We start from the raw sequence: 16,424 nt of genomic DNA on the forward strand, positions 1-16,424 counted from the left end.
TTCTTCATCATCATCACTACTATCGCTCTCTTCACAAAAATCCCTGGGGTCATCAAAATGACGATCACGTTCAGAATACCTACGTATGTAGTTACGAAGAACCATTGTAGCAATGACAATCTTCACTTGCTTATTGAACGGGTAATTAGGTATATCCCTTAAAATTGCCCATCTTTTCTTCCATACTCCAAAAGTTCGTTCAATGATGCTCCTAAGAGAAGAATGCATGTGGTTGAATACCTCTTTATGACCCATTGGTTCGGCACCCCTATGAAAGTCCGGGAGATGATATCTTTCACCTTTATATGGTCCCAAATAACCTCTCATTTGTGGGTACCCCGCATCTACCAAGTAATATTTTCCTGACAATTAAAAATTTTGTTTTGTATTGTAATAATTATACAAAGCAAGTATGTAAAATGTTATAATAATACAAAGCAATTATGAAGATTACCATTTGGAGGCTTAGAAAAGTTAAAATTTGGATTCCGTAGCACGGATAGAAAACCCCTTGTATCATGTGCAGTGTCTTCCCATTTGGCACAAGCAAATGTGAATTGCATGTCAAAATTACATGCAGCCATAACATTTTGAGTCGGTATTCCTTTCCTACCAATGTATGGAACTTGATCCGGAGGTGGTATTGAAGTCTCAACATGTACACCATCTATAGCACCGATACAATCCTAAAAATAATAACATAGAAGAAAACAGTCAACCTACACTTCTAGTTTGCAAATAAGTTAGGAGACGAGTCAAACGTTACCTTAAAATAAGGCATGTATCTTGTATCTTTCCTTATTTCTTGGGGAATGCCACGAAACTCTGAATCCATCGGTTTGATAATATCTATTGCCATCTTACATATGATATCCGACATAGTTGGATAATCTATAAAAGTCATCTTTGTTCATCCTAAACATTTTATAGCATCGCACATGATTTCCTTGTAGTACTTCCATCAACCAAATATTACCTGTTTGGGAAGAATTCATACATGGAGTTTTGTGGACATATTTTAAATAATATCTTTCAACAGCTTTCGCTACAGCGCATATAATTAGACCATCCTCCAAATCCTCAACATCATCATCATAGGTGTTCATATTGAATATACACCTGTAACATAACACATAATTCAACATTCCACAAGTCATAATCCAACAATCACTAAGAAATCATCATCCAACATTCAAGAATAACCCAACGTTTAATAAGAAATCATAATCTAACATTCAACATATAATCTAACATTCAACAAACACAAAGTACAAGCAACATTCAATAAATACAAAGTACAAGCAACATTCAACACATAATCTTAATGCGAAGTACAAACCACACAGCCTAATTCATAGTTTTAGCTCCTTATTGTTCATTGTTGAACATATATTTCAACCAAGTTAGATGCACTTCAAGATCCTTCATAGTGGCAAACACCTTTCGCTTCTCTGCACTACAAAATAAACATGTAGTAAACAACCATAACTAGCTAGGTGGCTCATAACCAGGCAATTGTGTAACAGACGCTATCACTTCCGCAATACTACAGCCTATATGCAGCGGCTTCATCAATGAGTTTGCAAAACTCCTACTTTCATAAACTTCAACAAGACGGTCATTTTGACCACAAAGTTTTGCAGCTCCTCCAATTTTTTCCCCTTTCTTATCAACCTTCTTCTTTTGCAATTCTCTTGGTTAGCCGTTTTTTTTTTTCCCCCTTCCTAGTAGCTTGCCTTAGATCCTGCATAGTCTCACTTTCTTCCTCATCATCTAAATCAATTTGTCCTATGGATTCCTTTCTTGTCTCTGGTGGTAGTACTCCAGATGAAGGTGCACGGGCATGTTCACCGGTAGCAACTGTGTTCGAGAACATCCTATCTAACTTTTCCTCCATCTCAGGACTAATGCCCTTTTTTCGCAATTTTCCATATTCTTTGTTTATCTACAAGTAAAGAAAGAATATGGTTAATACATATTGCATGATATCATAATACATATTAAAAGATAAATACACAAACCTGAATTTTATTATTCCACCACTCCTCAGAGGCATCAACGGTACCCTTGCTTGAATTCCACCCTAGGCTAGTTTCTTTACCAACTAGCTCTTTCCATTCCTCTCATTTTTAAGTGCATCCCACTTATTTTTCAGTTGTTTTCTTTCATAATCATGCCATGTCTCTGCCTTGAAGTTAGCTCTAATATTTGCATATCCATCTTTGTCAAAGTGAGTGCCCGGAAGATGTCCAACCTCAACCTCCTTGATGCATACATCACAAAATATAGATATATTGTGGGAATTCTATCTAACTGTAGGATTTGACGAAGACGCCCCCTTCTTTGCCATCGATACCAACTAGTGATTTGTATATATACATACATATATATATATATATATGTATGTATGTATTAAAACAAGAACAAATAATATTGTAATATAACCAAGCAGAAAACAGGTAGTAAACCTAACATAAGTAGAAGCAACTCGCAATCATATGTGTGTGTGTGTGTGTGTGTGTGTTGGAGGTTATGTCTAAGTATCTAAGTCGATGATGGTTCCATGGTTTTCAATGATAATCCTGATTCAGCCATTCCCTTTGATATACCAAATAAACATACAATGCATCTAGCATATGCATGAAAAAGAATATAGATGCAGTGACTTCATTGTTGTTGTTCACGGTCACAGTTACCATTGGATAACCTATGTGAAAAAACAAACCCACATTGCAGGAAACAGGTAATACTCGTGATTAACAGCTACATGTTCAAGAAAACTGGCTGAAAAGAAACAAAATGAAATACATATTTCAACACTTGCAACTTGGCATGAACAAAAAGTAGAAACAAATAATGACTTTGCTAACGTTGCCTGCTATAAAATCAAAGGCATGCCCCCACAAAACTTAAAAAGTAATTGTCAACTGCTACCTGCAACTATATATATGCAATCAGCTAAACTAACAATTGAATGAAGAGGTGCTCAAAAGGATCAAACTTTCAGAAACCACAACTGAACCCTAAAAGGTGGGATGCTTTAACTCTCCACTCCTCAGAAAGACCCACACAAAAGATTGCTCAACAACATTTCCTATTGGCACACACAGAGGAATGAAAATGAGAAAATCCCAAATTTAAAGATAAACCATGTGAAAAAACAGAGCCACATTGCAAGAAACAGGTAGTGTGTTTAAGAAACAAACAAACAGAGTACATAAACAAAAATTAAAAATAAAAAAGGGCAGAAAAAGAGGAGGAGATTTGGGTTCATGGATCTCATGATAACAAACATAGCAATATTATCGTTGCCAATCAAACCCTAAGAATTGAAATTGCTTCATGGATCTCATGATAATAATTAGAACCTTAATTCAAACCCCAAAACTGAAATTTAGAGAATTAATTCAAACCCGAAAACTGAAAATTAGAACATTAATTCAAACACCAAAACTGAAATTGCTTCAATGATGGAAGAGAGAGAGAGAGAGAGAGGGGGGGGGGAGAGGGAGAGAGGGAGATGGAGAGAGAGAGAGAGTTATGTTTACCTAATCAATGAGATCGAGCTCGTTCGTTGGTCACCAAATAAACCCTGTTTCAGAAAACCCCAAAAAAATCGGTTCATCATCCATGTTAGCCACTAGAACCAAACCCTGAATTTAAATTAAACTACAAAAATACAAGCAAACTAGAAAGAGCAGCCAAACCTTAACCTAAAAATTAAATTAATTAATAACAGCAAATATATTCAAGCAAATTGAGCACCTGGTACCTGGAAGGCGACGGCGGTGTCACGTTGAGACAGACGGAGAGAGAGGGAAATGAGGAGTTGTGCAGCGGCATGAGGGAAGAGGGGCGTGCAGAGTATTTTGCGAGAGAGAAGAAGGCGTGCAGAGTGTTTTAAGGAATCAGGAGAAAGGAAGGGGCAGTATTGGCAAATTGGAAAAATTCATTAATAAAGTAATGTAGCTTCATGTTTTGTATAATAAACCGTTTCTTGAAGCTGCTTTTTGCAGCTTCCACTGTTTGGTTTTTTTTTTTTTTTCATCTGAAACTTTGAAATAAAGTTGTTTTGGGATGTTTATCAAACACCACAAACTCTCCCAGCTTTTTTTCATACCAGCTTTTTTAAAAATCACCTCAACCCTAAACTGGGTCTAAAACCAATGGTAAAAATGATACAGCGCGGCTCAGCCGTGCCTAAAGCCGAGCCAGGCATGGCTAGAAGCTAAGCTGCACTGTGCCACTGGGTGAATTCGAGCCAAGCTTGCAGTTCTTGTTCCAAACGACTGCGTTTTGGCATTTGTTTGCAGCTCATGTGTTGGGCCTTCTGTCGCACACCGAGCCCAAGCCTAAATTTTTCTGAGCTTTTCTCTATAGCATGCAGCTACCTTGATGGGTCCTTATTTCTCGACCCGCCTTGCTGCTGGGCCACTTTCTATTTTCCTGCACAAATTTATGGCCAACAACCCAATTTCGTAAATTAATGATTCATCTGAAGACATATGCATGATGCACTGCAAACCAAATACCCTGTAAAAGAGGATCCATGTACTCTCTGGCTAGCTCTGGCGGATCATTTTAATCGCCAGAATGATATCTTATTACTTGAAGTAAGACATGACTAGTAGCACTTATGCCTCCAAGACTTCAAGTTTGTAAATGAGTACAATTATGAAGTTTGTTGAATCCAACCACTTCTCAAGTTCTGTAATGAGGGCTTGACTAAATAGGATCTCCTAGAGAAGACGTATTCAACTTTTTATGCCAGCAATATTGTCCTACAATAACAATATAAGGCATAGAATTCATTAAGTTTTTGAATTTAATCTCTCTTTCTTACTACTTGCCGAAAAGCACAATTAGCTTTTGAAGAAGAATTATCAGGCTAGACTTACTAGCTCGAACGATGTACCTGAAACACATTCTACCACTTCTCAAGGATACAAAGGATGCAAGAGGGGTCATCGCCATGGTAAAAGGCTGAATCCCTAGCCACAAGCCCAAGGTTGACAAAGCAGAGGCCCATCAAAGGGATAAATTCGGCCCTGAATTGTGATTCCCTGACTCCTAAGGCTTCTAACTTCAAGAATAAGGACAAAGCTCAAACTAATCAGGATTCAACGAAAAAATCCATTAGATAATAAACTATTGGTTCTAAGCCATCTTTGGCGATGAATTAACAATTTGAAGTACCTTTTAGAGGAATTGAAATCCGTACTTCAATATAATGCGGAACCCCTTTTTCTTAAAAATGAAATAAAGGATTTTTTTTGTTGTAAGACAAGAACTATTTCATTCCGAATTAAGACCTAAGAATATTTGCAATTCTGGAATGAATCAATGGAAAAATTGGTTAAGAAGTCATTATCACTATCAAAGTGATCAGGAATTGGATCAAACAAGCCCTTTTAACTCAGTGGTAGAGTAACGCCATGATAATGTGTAAGTCATCGGTTCAAATTTGATAAGGGGCTTTGATTTTTTTCATAAATCATAAAACTCTGGTAGTAATATTCATATTTGAAGTGTGAATAAAGATATTTTTGATAGAGAATTTCTCTTATATTCGAACCCATAGCTGATAATAGACTTAGAATAGATATTTTTTGTTTCCTACTCACATGAGCTCATATCCTTGCTCTTCTATCAATCTCTAATTCTAATCTTCCCCCCTTTTTACCTGCTTATGTGTTTATAGCACAAGACTTTACTACTCAAGCTGGATTATATACTCATCACCAATACATTGGAGGATTCATCATGACAGGGGGCGAGCTATGTTTTTTATTAGAGATTACAATTCAAAACATTACATTGTGTCTATTTTTCATTGATAAAGGAGTATTTCCATGGGTTTGCCTTGGTATCGTGTTCATACCGTCGTATTGAATGATTCCAGTCGTTTGATTGTTGTCCATATAGTGCATACAGCTCTAAAACCAACCATACTTTGTATCCACTTTCAAATCCAAATTTAAAATGAAAATTGGATTGAGTAAGTTTTATTAAATTAAAAAAAATTATAAATTAATAACGAAATTCAAATTATTATACATACCAAATAAAAATTAGGGGCCTTATTATTAATGGATATGATACTAGAAATAGACCGATTTTATATGACTGTTCAATTTGAATTAGCAAAAGCAATATCTCCTTACATAATATGGATTGCAAACATCCATGATCTAGATGTGAATGGTCAAAGCGAACCTTTTCATTCCGAATTACAAAACTCAAACAAATCATGATTCAACTAATCTTGATGTGTTATAGTTGTAGTTCCAAAGAACATTGGTCCTGCATTTGCTAAGCTTCACCTGATGAAATTGCTAAGTATCATTCACATCGTTAGAAGTTTGAGACAAACTTTGCTCAAGTGGATAATCCTCGAAGATACCACCATGGAGATTTTTTATTTTCAGGAGGCATTCGGCCAGATGGAAGATGAGATAACATTATTAAGATATGTTGGCGGTGTTCCCTTAGTGGTTGAACACCTAGTGGCTGAAACCACCCCTCCCCCCTTTTTAATTTTTATAGTTTAATTTTTCGAACAATTTCTATATATATGGATTATTTGTTTGATGTTTTGTTTTAAACATTGTGGATAATTACTTTATGGATATTATTTTTTGAATAATTAATTGAGTGAATGGAATTCGAATTTTACCTTATGCATGTGACCAAGGCAATTAATTTATTTCTAGGTATGTCTTGTGGGAAAGTTAGTTGTCTACCAGATAGTGCAACTACACACACCATTTTACTAATGTCATACTTAAAAATTCACCTCTAACAACCCTTTGGGCTCATCCAACCTAATTGAGGGATATGGCGCTACCCTATCATGTTGTCCAATGGCGCTACCCTAACAACCCTTTACTCACCCCATCCTGAAAGAACGTTGTTGAGATTTAGGGATATTTGAGAGAATAATTACCATGTAGAAATCACTGAAGAGAATTGTTTGGAATATCTTTGTATCAATTCATACGAATATGCCCAGAAGCATATTTATGAGAAGATGGAACGCCTCCCGAATGGCTTATATGTTACAACTATTCGAGCCGCACCAACCATGTGGCCGCCCAGGAGCCCGGGTTTAAGAGCATTTCCTTGCTTTGGTACAACTGTTTAGGACATTCAGAAAGAGATGTGATGCACCGTATCATCAAAGTATCTCACGGGCATCCTCTTACCATAAGTTTGAAAATCATTGATGAACTTCTATCATGTCAATCTTGCTCTTTCGGGAAGTTGAGTACTCAATCCTCAAATGCAGAGATTATTCACGACTAACCACTAATAGCTTTGTCGCATGCGGGATATAGGGCACTTCAGTGCACCGAGAATGTTTCTTTTTCATGTGCCTGCACCCTCAATGGTGGCCAGAATTTTAGGATTAATTGGCATTTTGGGCAGAATATGGCCCAAGAATAGGTTTTAACCCAAATTTGCTTTTAAGCCCAATGATTGGAGCAACTTTGGGAGAGTTTAAAACTTAAACCGTTTTTAGTTTTAATCCAACTATTGAAGTTGGTTTTAGTGTAGATAAAATCTAATGTATTAAAAAGAGAAAGAAAAAAAGATAGCTCTAGGTCCCAAATTAATTCAAGAGCAAATTGACAGTGACCACTATGTTAACAAGGCCGATTGGCAAGTAATTGATTGTCTTGATGGTTAAAATTTTCCTCTTCAACCTACCGCCTCTAAGGTTCAAGCCCTCCCCTCCTGACTCAAACTAGTTGTGGAATATTATAAGAAAAAAAATGAGCAAATTAGCAAAAACAGGCTCTTTTTTTCCGTAGATCTCGTGTTACAACCACAACAATTTATATAACTACATTAATTAGCCATAATAATTCCAAGTAAAATAACTACACTTTGTTGAAAACATATAGATTTGATTATTGTTCTTACAACCCGTTCCATGAAAAATAAGATGAGAGTCGCAGAACATGCAAATTGCACATTTTAGCCGTTAAAATGATTCATCGGAACGGTAAAAACTAAATGGCGAGTAAATAAAAACACGGTTATCCATTGTGCCCGCGAACGCGTGCTAAAGAGATAACAAGCTGCAGCTAACATTTGACTTCAAGGAAAAGGTGGAAGCAGAAATAAAACTGTTTATGTATCAGGTTAGTGCAAGCATTTTACTCATCGTCTTTGTACGGGTACTCTTCTGGAATTTGCTTCAGGAGTTTAACTTGCAACTCGAATGCATCATCACCTCGAAGCATATCACGGATCCAACTAATCTCAGTCTTCATTGATACCTGACCATGGAAACAACGTAACTGTAAGGCACGAGAGAAAATAAAGAGACGGAGAAAATTCATGTCTGACATCAAAACAGACTCTCCACCACCCTTTCACTTTTTTAGGTTTTAACAGAACCTTCAAACCCCATATTCCCATCAGAAAGTGCTTTTAGCCTTGCGAATCAGGTGATTCCCCTCAAGCAGGTAATACAAGTTTTCTTAGATACTATAAGTAAAAGTGCATGGGGGAATAGAAAATTGAAATCATTCGGTAGGAGAAAAAATGGAAAACTTTCTACCAATACATGATATAAGAAAGGAACAATAAAATTTAACTACGACTGAAGCTGAGTCAAAGCATGATAGAATTATGTAAGGACAAGTTTGAAAAAATATATAAATAGATAGATAACGATTTCACTAGCAGCGAGCTGGCTTTTTCGGCTACAACTTCCATAACTAATATTTTAAATGGTAGAAATAAAATTGAAATCATAAGCAGAAAGTTATGGTATTCTCTATATAAGTCAAAATAAAAGCCAATATCAATGAGGCATGTTAAGAATAAGAAATTGTCTTCTGTTATATAGCGGCCACATAATTCTAGTGACAAAAAGGGAAAACCATAAATCTCAGAGGGGGCATATGTCAAAGCAGTGCGGTAGAAGAGACTGTTACAGGTACAACTCACCATTTCTAAGGCACCTCTTACGACTCCACTTAAGATATTGCAATAGTAAAGACCTTGGCAAGTATCTGGAAGCTCAACAAAGTCTACAAGAGGATTGTCCTCCAGAACAATACTGCAACATGTTCCATCAGCATCCCAATTTGTAACAGATGCAGTGACCCCCAAGAACATTTTGAAACCAACCTGTAGAAAAAATATCGATGGACCAATTATGAAAAAAAAAACTTCACATATCTTCGTCTAGAAGCTTGTGGCAATTGAAAAAAGCACAGCAAAAAGCGAACATTTTTCAATCTATCAAAGCATGAAAAGATTGCAACAAACACTTGAGGAACTGTCTTGTGGAAGCCAATACATGTACTCACAACCCTGGCCCATTACCATTTTCATCGCCAGACAGCCTCAAACCCAAACAAATTTAGTATACAAACCTTAATTCCACTTCTTAATGATTCTAAATTCAATATTGTTAGGCCTACTAATATGTTTTGTTGCACAAGCAGTGGATGGGATTCAGCATTTAGCATTTTGATCAATCAGCCTTTAACCATGATCCAAATCGTGGTTTTCACTAACAAACCTCCGCTGTCATCCCCAAGAAGGGAGAAGATAGAATAAGTGAATTAAATTTCCACCAACATTAAGTGGAAGATATTGGTACCAAACAATTCAAAACATTATCGGAAGTAATAGAAGATTCAATAACTTCCATGCAACAGGTGGTAGACTGAATTGAAATGTGCAGCACATACTAAACTTCAGCACAGAAGAAACAGTTTACCAGGTTTTAGAACAATTAAGATCCACAGAATATTCAAATTTGAAAGGAAACAGACGTTAATGACAAACCTTTGCAATTACTTCAGCTGTCTCTTTGAAGTCAACACATCTAGATACATTAGACTTTGCTAGAAACTCATCAATTAATCGAATGCCGATATTATAGCCCCTGAGATGCAATTAAATTGTCGTGTAATCAGCTAAACTGAAAATTAATTACATTTATATCAAAAGTTATGGTTGCTGGTCATCAAACATTGCACGTCGCCAAATAAAAGTTGTCCTCCTTGCAACACATTTATAGGTCAAAACAAAGATTGACATAAATTAACAGACATAAACAGAATCCCACAACAACGAAAAAACGAAGAAAAAAAGATAATTGTCAATGCACGCAAGCACACACTTCCATATAATGTAAAAGCTAGAAGTAAACTTCTAAGAAAGGCATAATTCTCAGAGAAAAAAGAAAGAAACAAACTTAATTAAAGTAGAGCATAAAAAAATTACATTTGATCAAGCTGCTTGTTAACCTCTTCAACCTCCTCAAGATCCGTGAGCAGCTGGCGCACAATCGCACCGTACGTCAACGTAAATAACTCCGCATTCTGAAACCCATTCAATTTCCAAATTAAGAGGATAAAGAAAACATTAGTGATTTTAAATATGTTTGGATGCTGAGAAAAAATAAAAAAAAAGTAAAGTAGGGGTTTCACTTACCACCCGTTCAATGTTGGCGAAGATTGCGTCACCAGATCGAGGGCCAACTGGAGGCATGGTGATCTAAGCTAAGACTGAGAAGTTTGAAGGTTTCTGTGCAAAATTACAAAAAATAACTCAACTTTTAGGCCTCGTTTGATAACCATTTAGTTTTCAGTTCACTGATTTTAAATTTTAGTTTTAGTTTTCATTTGAAAAACACTAATAACATAAAGTTTGTTTGGTAACTGTTTACAGTTTTTATTTTTTGGTTTTTTATCAAAAAGAAACAAAATACCCACTTAAGATGGTTTCTTTTCTCGTAATTGTTTTACGTGGCTAGAAAATTAGTAACGTATGTTTTTCACACAACTATAAACATAAGAACAAGTTAAAAAGCAAGAAAACACAGTAAAATTATAATATAACAACATTAACATACATCAATGTCTGTAGTAAGAACAAACCAAATGACACAAATCAATATAAATCCATCCACCTTCGCTATAACATTCAAATAACATAAAAGCAAAGCACCCAAAGAGTGAACACAACCCCATTCATTTTCCCACCAAAACTCAATCCACCAATATTATACACCAACAAGCCATTTTCTCTAGACATTGTTTTTCGAAGGCAGCTTTTACACGCTATTAATTACGTTCAATTAAATATTAATGTTATGGTAACTCCATGACATATTGACATACCTTATTGTTCTTTTGAATATAGGACATGTAGATTAGATACTATGGATAGGAGTTTATCACTCCACTTTGTGTACAGAGTAGTCTAAGGTCTTGTTTCCTAAAGGAAGAGCTTCTTATATAAGTTTTCTTTTTGAAGATGGATCTGACCAAATGCATTTATCGATTCCTTATGCAATGTTTAGATGAGGGACTTTCAAAGTCCCAAAAAACATTGGACTCTATTCTTAAAACAGCACTACAAGAGACTACTGAACTACTCAAACACTTCAACACTACTCTAGAACACTAAAATTGCACTACAAATGTATAGCACCCACACTAGAACACTACAAATGCACCGCAAATGTATAGCATTACGTCAATTTCACAGTCGATCCACATGATTTTTGTAGTGCTTTCATAACCATTTAGCCTAAGTTCTATAAAACTTTCAGAGTCCCTCATCCAAACGCACACATAGTACAATACGGAAAAACAAACTATAACTCCCTTAGCACAACAAATATTAACGGATATCTAGACGTTTAATGTTTGCCAACGGCGATAATCAAGGGAGCTCACACAGATGAAGGACTCAAGTACAGAGCTTGAGTGCAGGTCAGTAGGCTCCTTATGGCCATAGTCAACACATCCAAATGTGTCAACTTTCAACCCCTCTCAACATAAATCAAATTACCCAAGATCCTTTCGGCCATAGCCGTGTTGATTAGAAGCAGACACCAAGAGCTTCAGTCATCAAACAGTTTCTAAACCCTAATCACCAAATTCTCTCCATACATCAACCGACTACGAAAATATGCCAATTCCTAAATTGAAGCAAAATTCATAAATGCCATGAGGAATCAATGCACAGAACCAAATCCCATACAAAAAACATCATTAACAACCAAATCTCGGTGCAAAACTCACGCAAATTATCAAGAAATCACAAGCAAAACCAGTTTACTGACAGTGACAGACCCCTAAAGAAACCCAATCAAATATATCAAATCACATTTAAAATTCAATTGTATACAGAAATTTTTCGTACCTTTTAAACGACAAATTGCAATTACAGTGAGAGTCCACAATTCCAGCGTGAGGAAGGAGAGGAGGGTGAGATCTGAGAGAGAGGGAGAGGGGTATGAGACGAGGTGAGGTCGTGTCTCGACTGGAAATGGTACTGGGCCTTTCTGTGTTGGCTCCATGGGCCTAACTTATACAATAGATGAACAGTGACAACTCCCCATTGCAAAACGAGTAATGCGTAGACCAAATCATTAAACCACATTTGTAAATCATGTGATGTGTCATCATAGATAATAACACACGTTAATTAACAATCACATTATATGGTTTATAAAATTTATCTAATATTTGATCTCCACTTATGTGCAATCTCCTGATTAGATCATGGACGAGAACTTGCCATTGGTAACTACACTCCTAGCAACTGGTCATGGATAGATCTTGAAGAAACTCCCACGATCAATTTTGGAATTAAAATGGTATTGCACAGTTAGGGCTAGCTAGCCATGTAAGTCGATCATAGCTAGTTTACATCGCTGATGAGGTACTTCATAGTTTATTCATATCATATGTAGTTATTGATGCGAGAAGCAGCAAGGGAGGGCGTTGTTAGCATAGCAATTGTCACACATTTAGCAATAACAACCCTAGCAACAACCGCATTTGCTCTGTGGCAATTGGCCTTTTTCCTAGCAACAACCACACTTGCTCTGTGACAATTAGCCTTTTTCTTGTAGTGTATGTACTTCGCTTATTTGTGACTTCCATCCCAAAACTGGTCATGTATAGATCATGAAGTTGGTGGAGTCATTTTCAGAGTTACATTGGTCATTGGAAAAGCTAGGCTACCAATTTTGCTATGAGTTGTTATTTGCATTGCAAATGAACAGTTAGGCTAGACCGTCAATATATGATATATTTCACCAATATTTATTGCGACCAACAAATGTACCGACAAAGTATCGATATATTTTCAACAAAATCAAATACAATACCGATGCACACACAAATTCAGTGCATTTTTCTGGATAATGAATTAGTGACATCGTTAACAGAATTTTTCGTAACACACCAATATACACGCACGTAAGGTATAAGTTATACCCCAACATACAAATGCTAGGTTGTTATAGAATTAGTGGGTGAATGCCCACTCAAAAGAATGCCCAAAGACTTAGTAATAGTGAGTAATAGTGTTTGATACTTTCAAAAGTGTCATCATTGTATTTTGATGGTTGTAGTTACAGGAGTCGCTATATAAATAGAGCACTTCGTCTGTTATAAAATGCACTGCGAAAGAAAGCAAGAGAAATAATATCAGTATCCCTCCATCTCTTTATCTGCCATCCCCTTTGTGTTATAGCTATTAAAGTCCTAGTGTGATATTTTGCACCTGCTTCGCTCATGTCCTTAGAAAGTTATCTCTCTAACTTTTATTTATTTATAACACGTTATTAGCATAACTCTCTAACCTTAAATAGTTCACATCTCCCTTCACCGAAAGAAAGAAAAAAAATGCTTCCTTTAAGGTTTTTCCTGTTTTTCTTCTTCTTCTACTTCATCTGCGTGATGCACCCTCGCAATGAACTGCTAACACCATGTCTGCTTCTCGTTCTAAATTTAACAGTTACTTATATCTTTTATATCTTTGATCTCTTGTTTGGTGTAGTTCCTAATTTCTAACCCAGTGTTTATTTATGTTAATTTTACTGTAATCAAAGATGGTGCGGTATAATCGCCCATCTTGAACTGCAAATTTAATTTTTTACTGCAATCAAAGATGGTGTGGTACAATTGCCCATCTTCAGCTGTAAATTTAATTTTACTACAATTTTAGTTGGTGCAGTATAATCTTCCACCTTACTCTACATATTTAAATCAATTATATCTTGTTCTGCATATTTAAATGTTTCTATTGTTCAAGTGGTGCGGAATAATCGTCTATCCTATGCTTGTTTCAATGAAAATGGTGAGGTACAATCGTCCTTCTTATTAATCATGAAAATCTCAAGCCTGAAGTTTCGAGTGCTTATCATTTTTAGCCTGAATATCAAAACGAAAAATTTGTAAGAACTAGAAGTTCTAATGCTACATTCCTCCAGGAATACATATTATTGCAAGTTCTTACACATCTCATTTTTCTTTCAGAAAGAAAAGAAAATTGCGAACTTGGCAAAGCTTGATTTTGCTGCCCTTGACATTATTGGGAAGAATTACCTTGCCTGGGTACTTGATACCAAGATTCATCTGGAAGCAGGGAATCTTAAAGATACCATTAGGGAAGAAAACAGCTCATCCTCTCAAGATCGAGCGAAGGCCATGATCTTTATTCGTCGCCATTTTAATAAAGGACTAAAGAGCGAGTACTTAACGGTTGAAGATCCATTAGCTCTCTGGAAGACATTGAAAAACAGATGTAATCACCAGACAACTATGATTCTTCCAAGGGCTCACTATGAATGGACTCACCTAAGGATCCAGGATTTCAAGTCAGTGGCTGAGTACAATTTCATGTTGTTCAGAATTACCTTTTAGATGAAACTCGGTGGGGATACCATTACTAAAGAAGATATGCTGGAAAAGACTTTCAGCACATTTCATGCCTCTAACGTGCTCCTGCAGCAGCAGTATAGAGCGCGAGGTTTCATTGAATACAACCAGTTGATATTTGTGTTCTTGGTATCTGAACAAAACAATGAGCTCCTGATGAAAAATCATCAGTCCCGACCTACTGGATATGCACCATTTCCAGAAATGAATGATGCTTCACTCGAAGTGAACACCACATCCTCTGGTGGCAATAATCATAAACGAGGACGTGGCCATAAGTGAGGCCGGTGGAACAGAAAAGGCAAGAATCATGGTAGTCAGTTTCACAAACAGGTTCCAAGGCAAAATTCATGCCCGAGCTTTTAAAATGGAAATCACCACAAAGGCAAAGCTCGTATAAACAATGCTCCTAGAAACTCTGATAGAGCCTGCCATAGGTGTGGTGGCAATGGGCACTGGGCACATACCTGTTGTACCCCAAAACATTTGGTGGATCAATATCAAGCCTCCTTCAAGGAGAATGGTGTCAAGACTAATTTCCTCGACCAGGCTAGACCAATGGATATACTTGATCTAGTGTGCAACTTATCAGAACAGTTGAACACAACTCACCTAGATGTCTCAGACTTCATTATGGAAAGGGGGAATGAAGTGTATCAGTCCGACTGAATCATTTATATTTGATGTACTTTTATTATTCTGAACTTGTAGTTTAAAAACTCGCATTTCAATCAAAGAGGCATTTAAATTTCTAAATTGTTTTTAACCATGATCCCCTTTACTTAGAAAACATGGATAAAAGCTATGGTTATTCTCAAAACATGAGAAATGACGGAGATATTTGTCTTGCAGACAGTGCAACAACACATACAATACTTCGTGATCGAAAGTATTTCTCAAGCTTGATGCTTACAATAGTAAAGGTAACAACAATATTAGGTCAATCAAATGTAATTGAAGGCTCAGGGAAAGCCCATATTATGTTACCAAATGGAACAATATTGTCCATACAGAATCCATTGTATGCTATTAGATCTACTCGAAATTTGTCGAGTTTCAAATACATACGTTTAAATGGATACCACATTGAAACGAAAAGTGCAGAAAACGTGGAGTATTTATGCATTACCTCCAATGATATCCAAAAGCGTATATTGGAGAAGTTACGTGATTTGTTGAGTGGATTGTATTATACATACATAAGGACAATTGAATCACATGCTGTCATGAACCAAAAGTTCATTGATTCAAAAGATTACATGTTTTGGCATGACCATTTGGGTCATCCAGGATCCACCGTGATGTGTAGGATCATTACCAACTCCAATGGACATCCATTATTGAGCAGAGACATTGCTAACTCAAATGATAACCCTTGCAAGACTTGTTCTAAAAGGAAGTTGGTAATTAAATCATCACAACTAAACGTTGATGTTGAATCTCCATCATTTTTGCAAAGAATTCAAGGGGATATTTGTGGACCTATTCAACCATCTTGTGGACCATTTCGATATTTTATGGTCTTGGTTAATGTATTTACCCGATTGTCACATGTTTGTCTCTTATCTACTCGGAATGTAGCTTTTGCGAGACTTCTTGGTCAGATAATCAAGTTGCGAGCACATTTCCCAGATTATCCCATTAAGTCAATTCGACTTGATAACGCTGGTGAATTTACGTCTCAAACCTTTGATGATAACTACATGACATTGGGCA

At 36.4% G+C, this 16,424-nt stretch overlaps 1 protein-coding gene and 1 pseudogene across 1 annotated transcript; both read right to left on the bottom strand.

The window, feature by feature from the left end:
• Positions 1-1,368: 1,368 nt before the first annotated feature.
• LOC137715000 (uncharacterized) lies at positions 1,369-2,699 on the bottom strand (annotated as a pseudogene).
• A 5,169-nt stretch (positions 2,700-7,868) lies between these two features.
• LOC137716243 (uncharacterized) lies at positions 7,869-12,314 on the bottom strand. The gene is made up of 6 exons (XM_068455667.2): positions 12,181-12,314; positions 10,462-10,554; positions 10,252-10,349; positions 9,811-9,910; positions 8,962-9,144; positions 7,869-8,285 (listed from the first exon to the last, which is right to left on the bottom strand). Exons 2-6 carry the CDS (start codon positions 10,516-10,518, stop codon positions 8,163-8,165), a joined length of 561 nt encoding a protein of 186 aa, XP_068311768.1. The 5' UTR covers positions 10,519-10,554; positions 12,181-12,314; the 3' UTR covers positions 7,869-8,162.
• Between the last annotated feature and the right edge of the window lie 4,110 nt (positions 12,315-16,424).

The sequence above is a fragment of the Pyrus communis genome, chromosome 3, assembly GCF_041283825.1.
Source record: "Pyrus communis isolate YQ-2024b chromosome 3, ASM4128382v1, whole genome shotgun sequence".
NCBI lineage: Eukaryota > Viridiplantae > Streptophyta > Magnoliopsida > Rosales > Rosaceae > Pyrus > Pyrus communis.

Coding starts and splice junctions, on each gene's coding strand:
- LOC137716243 (XM_068455667.2), bottom strand. CDS start 10,518: ATGCCTCCAGTTGGCCCTCGATCTGGTGACGCAATCTTCGCCAACATT. Junction 9,911..10,251: donor AACAAGCAGCTTGATCAAAT/GTAATTTTTTTA, acceptor ATTGCATCTCAG/GGGCTATAATATCGGCATTC. Junction 9,145..9,810: donor CAGCTGAAGTAATTGCAAAG/GTTTGTCATTAA, acceptor TTTTTTCTACAG/GTTGGTTTCAAAATGTTCTT.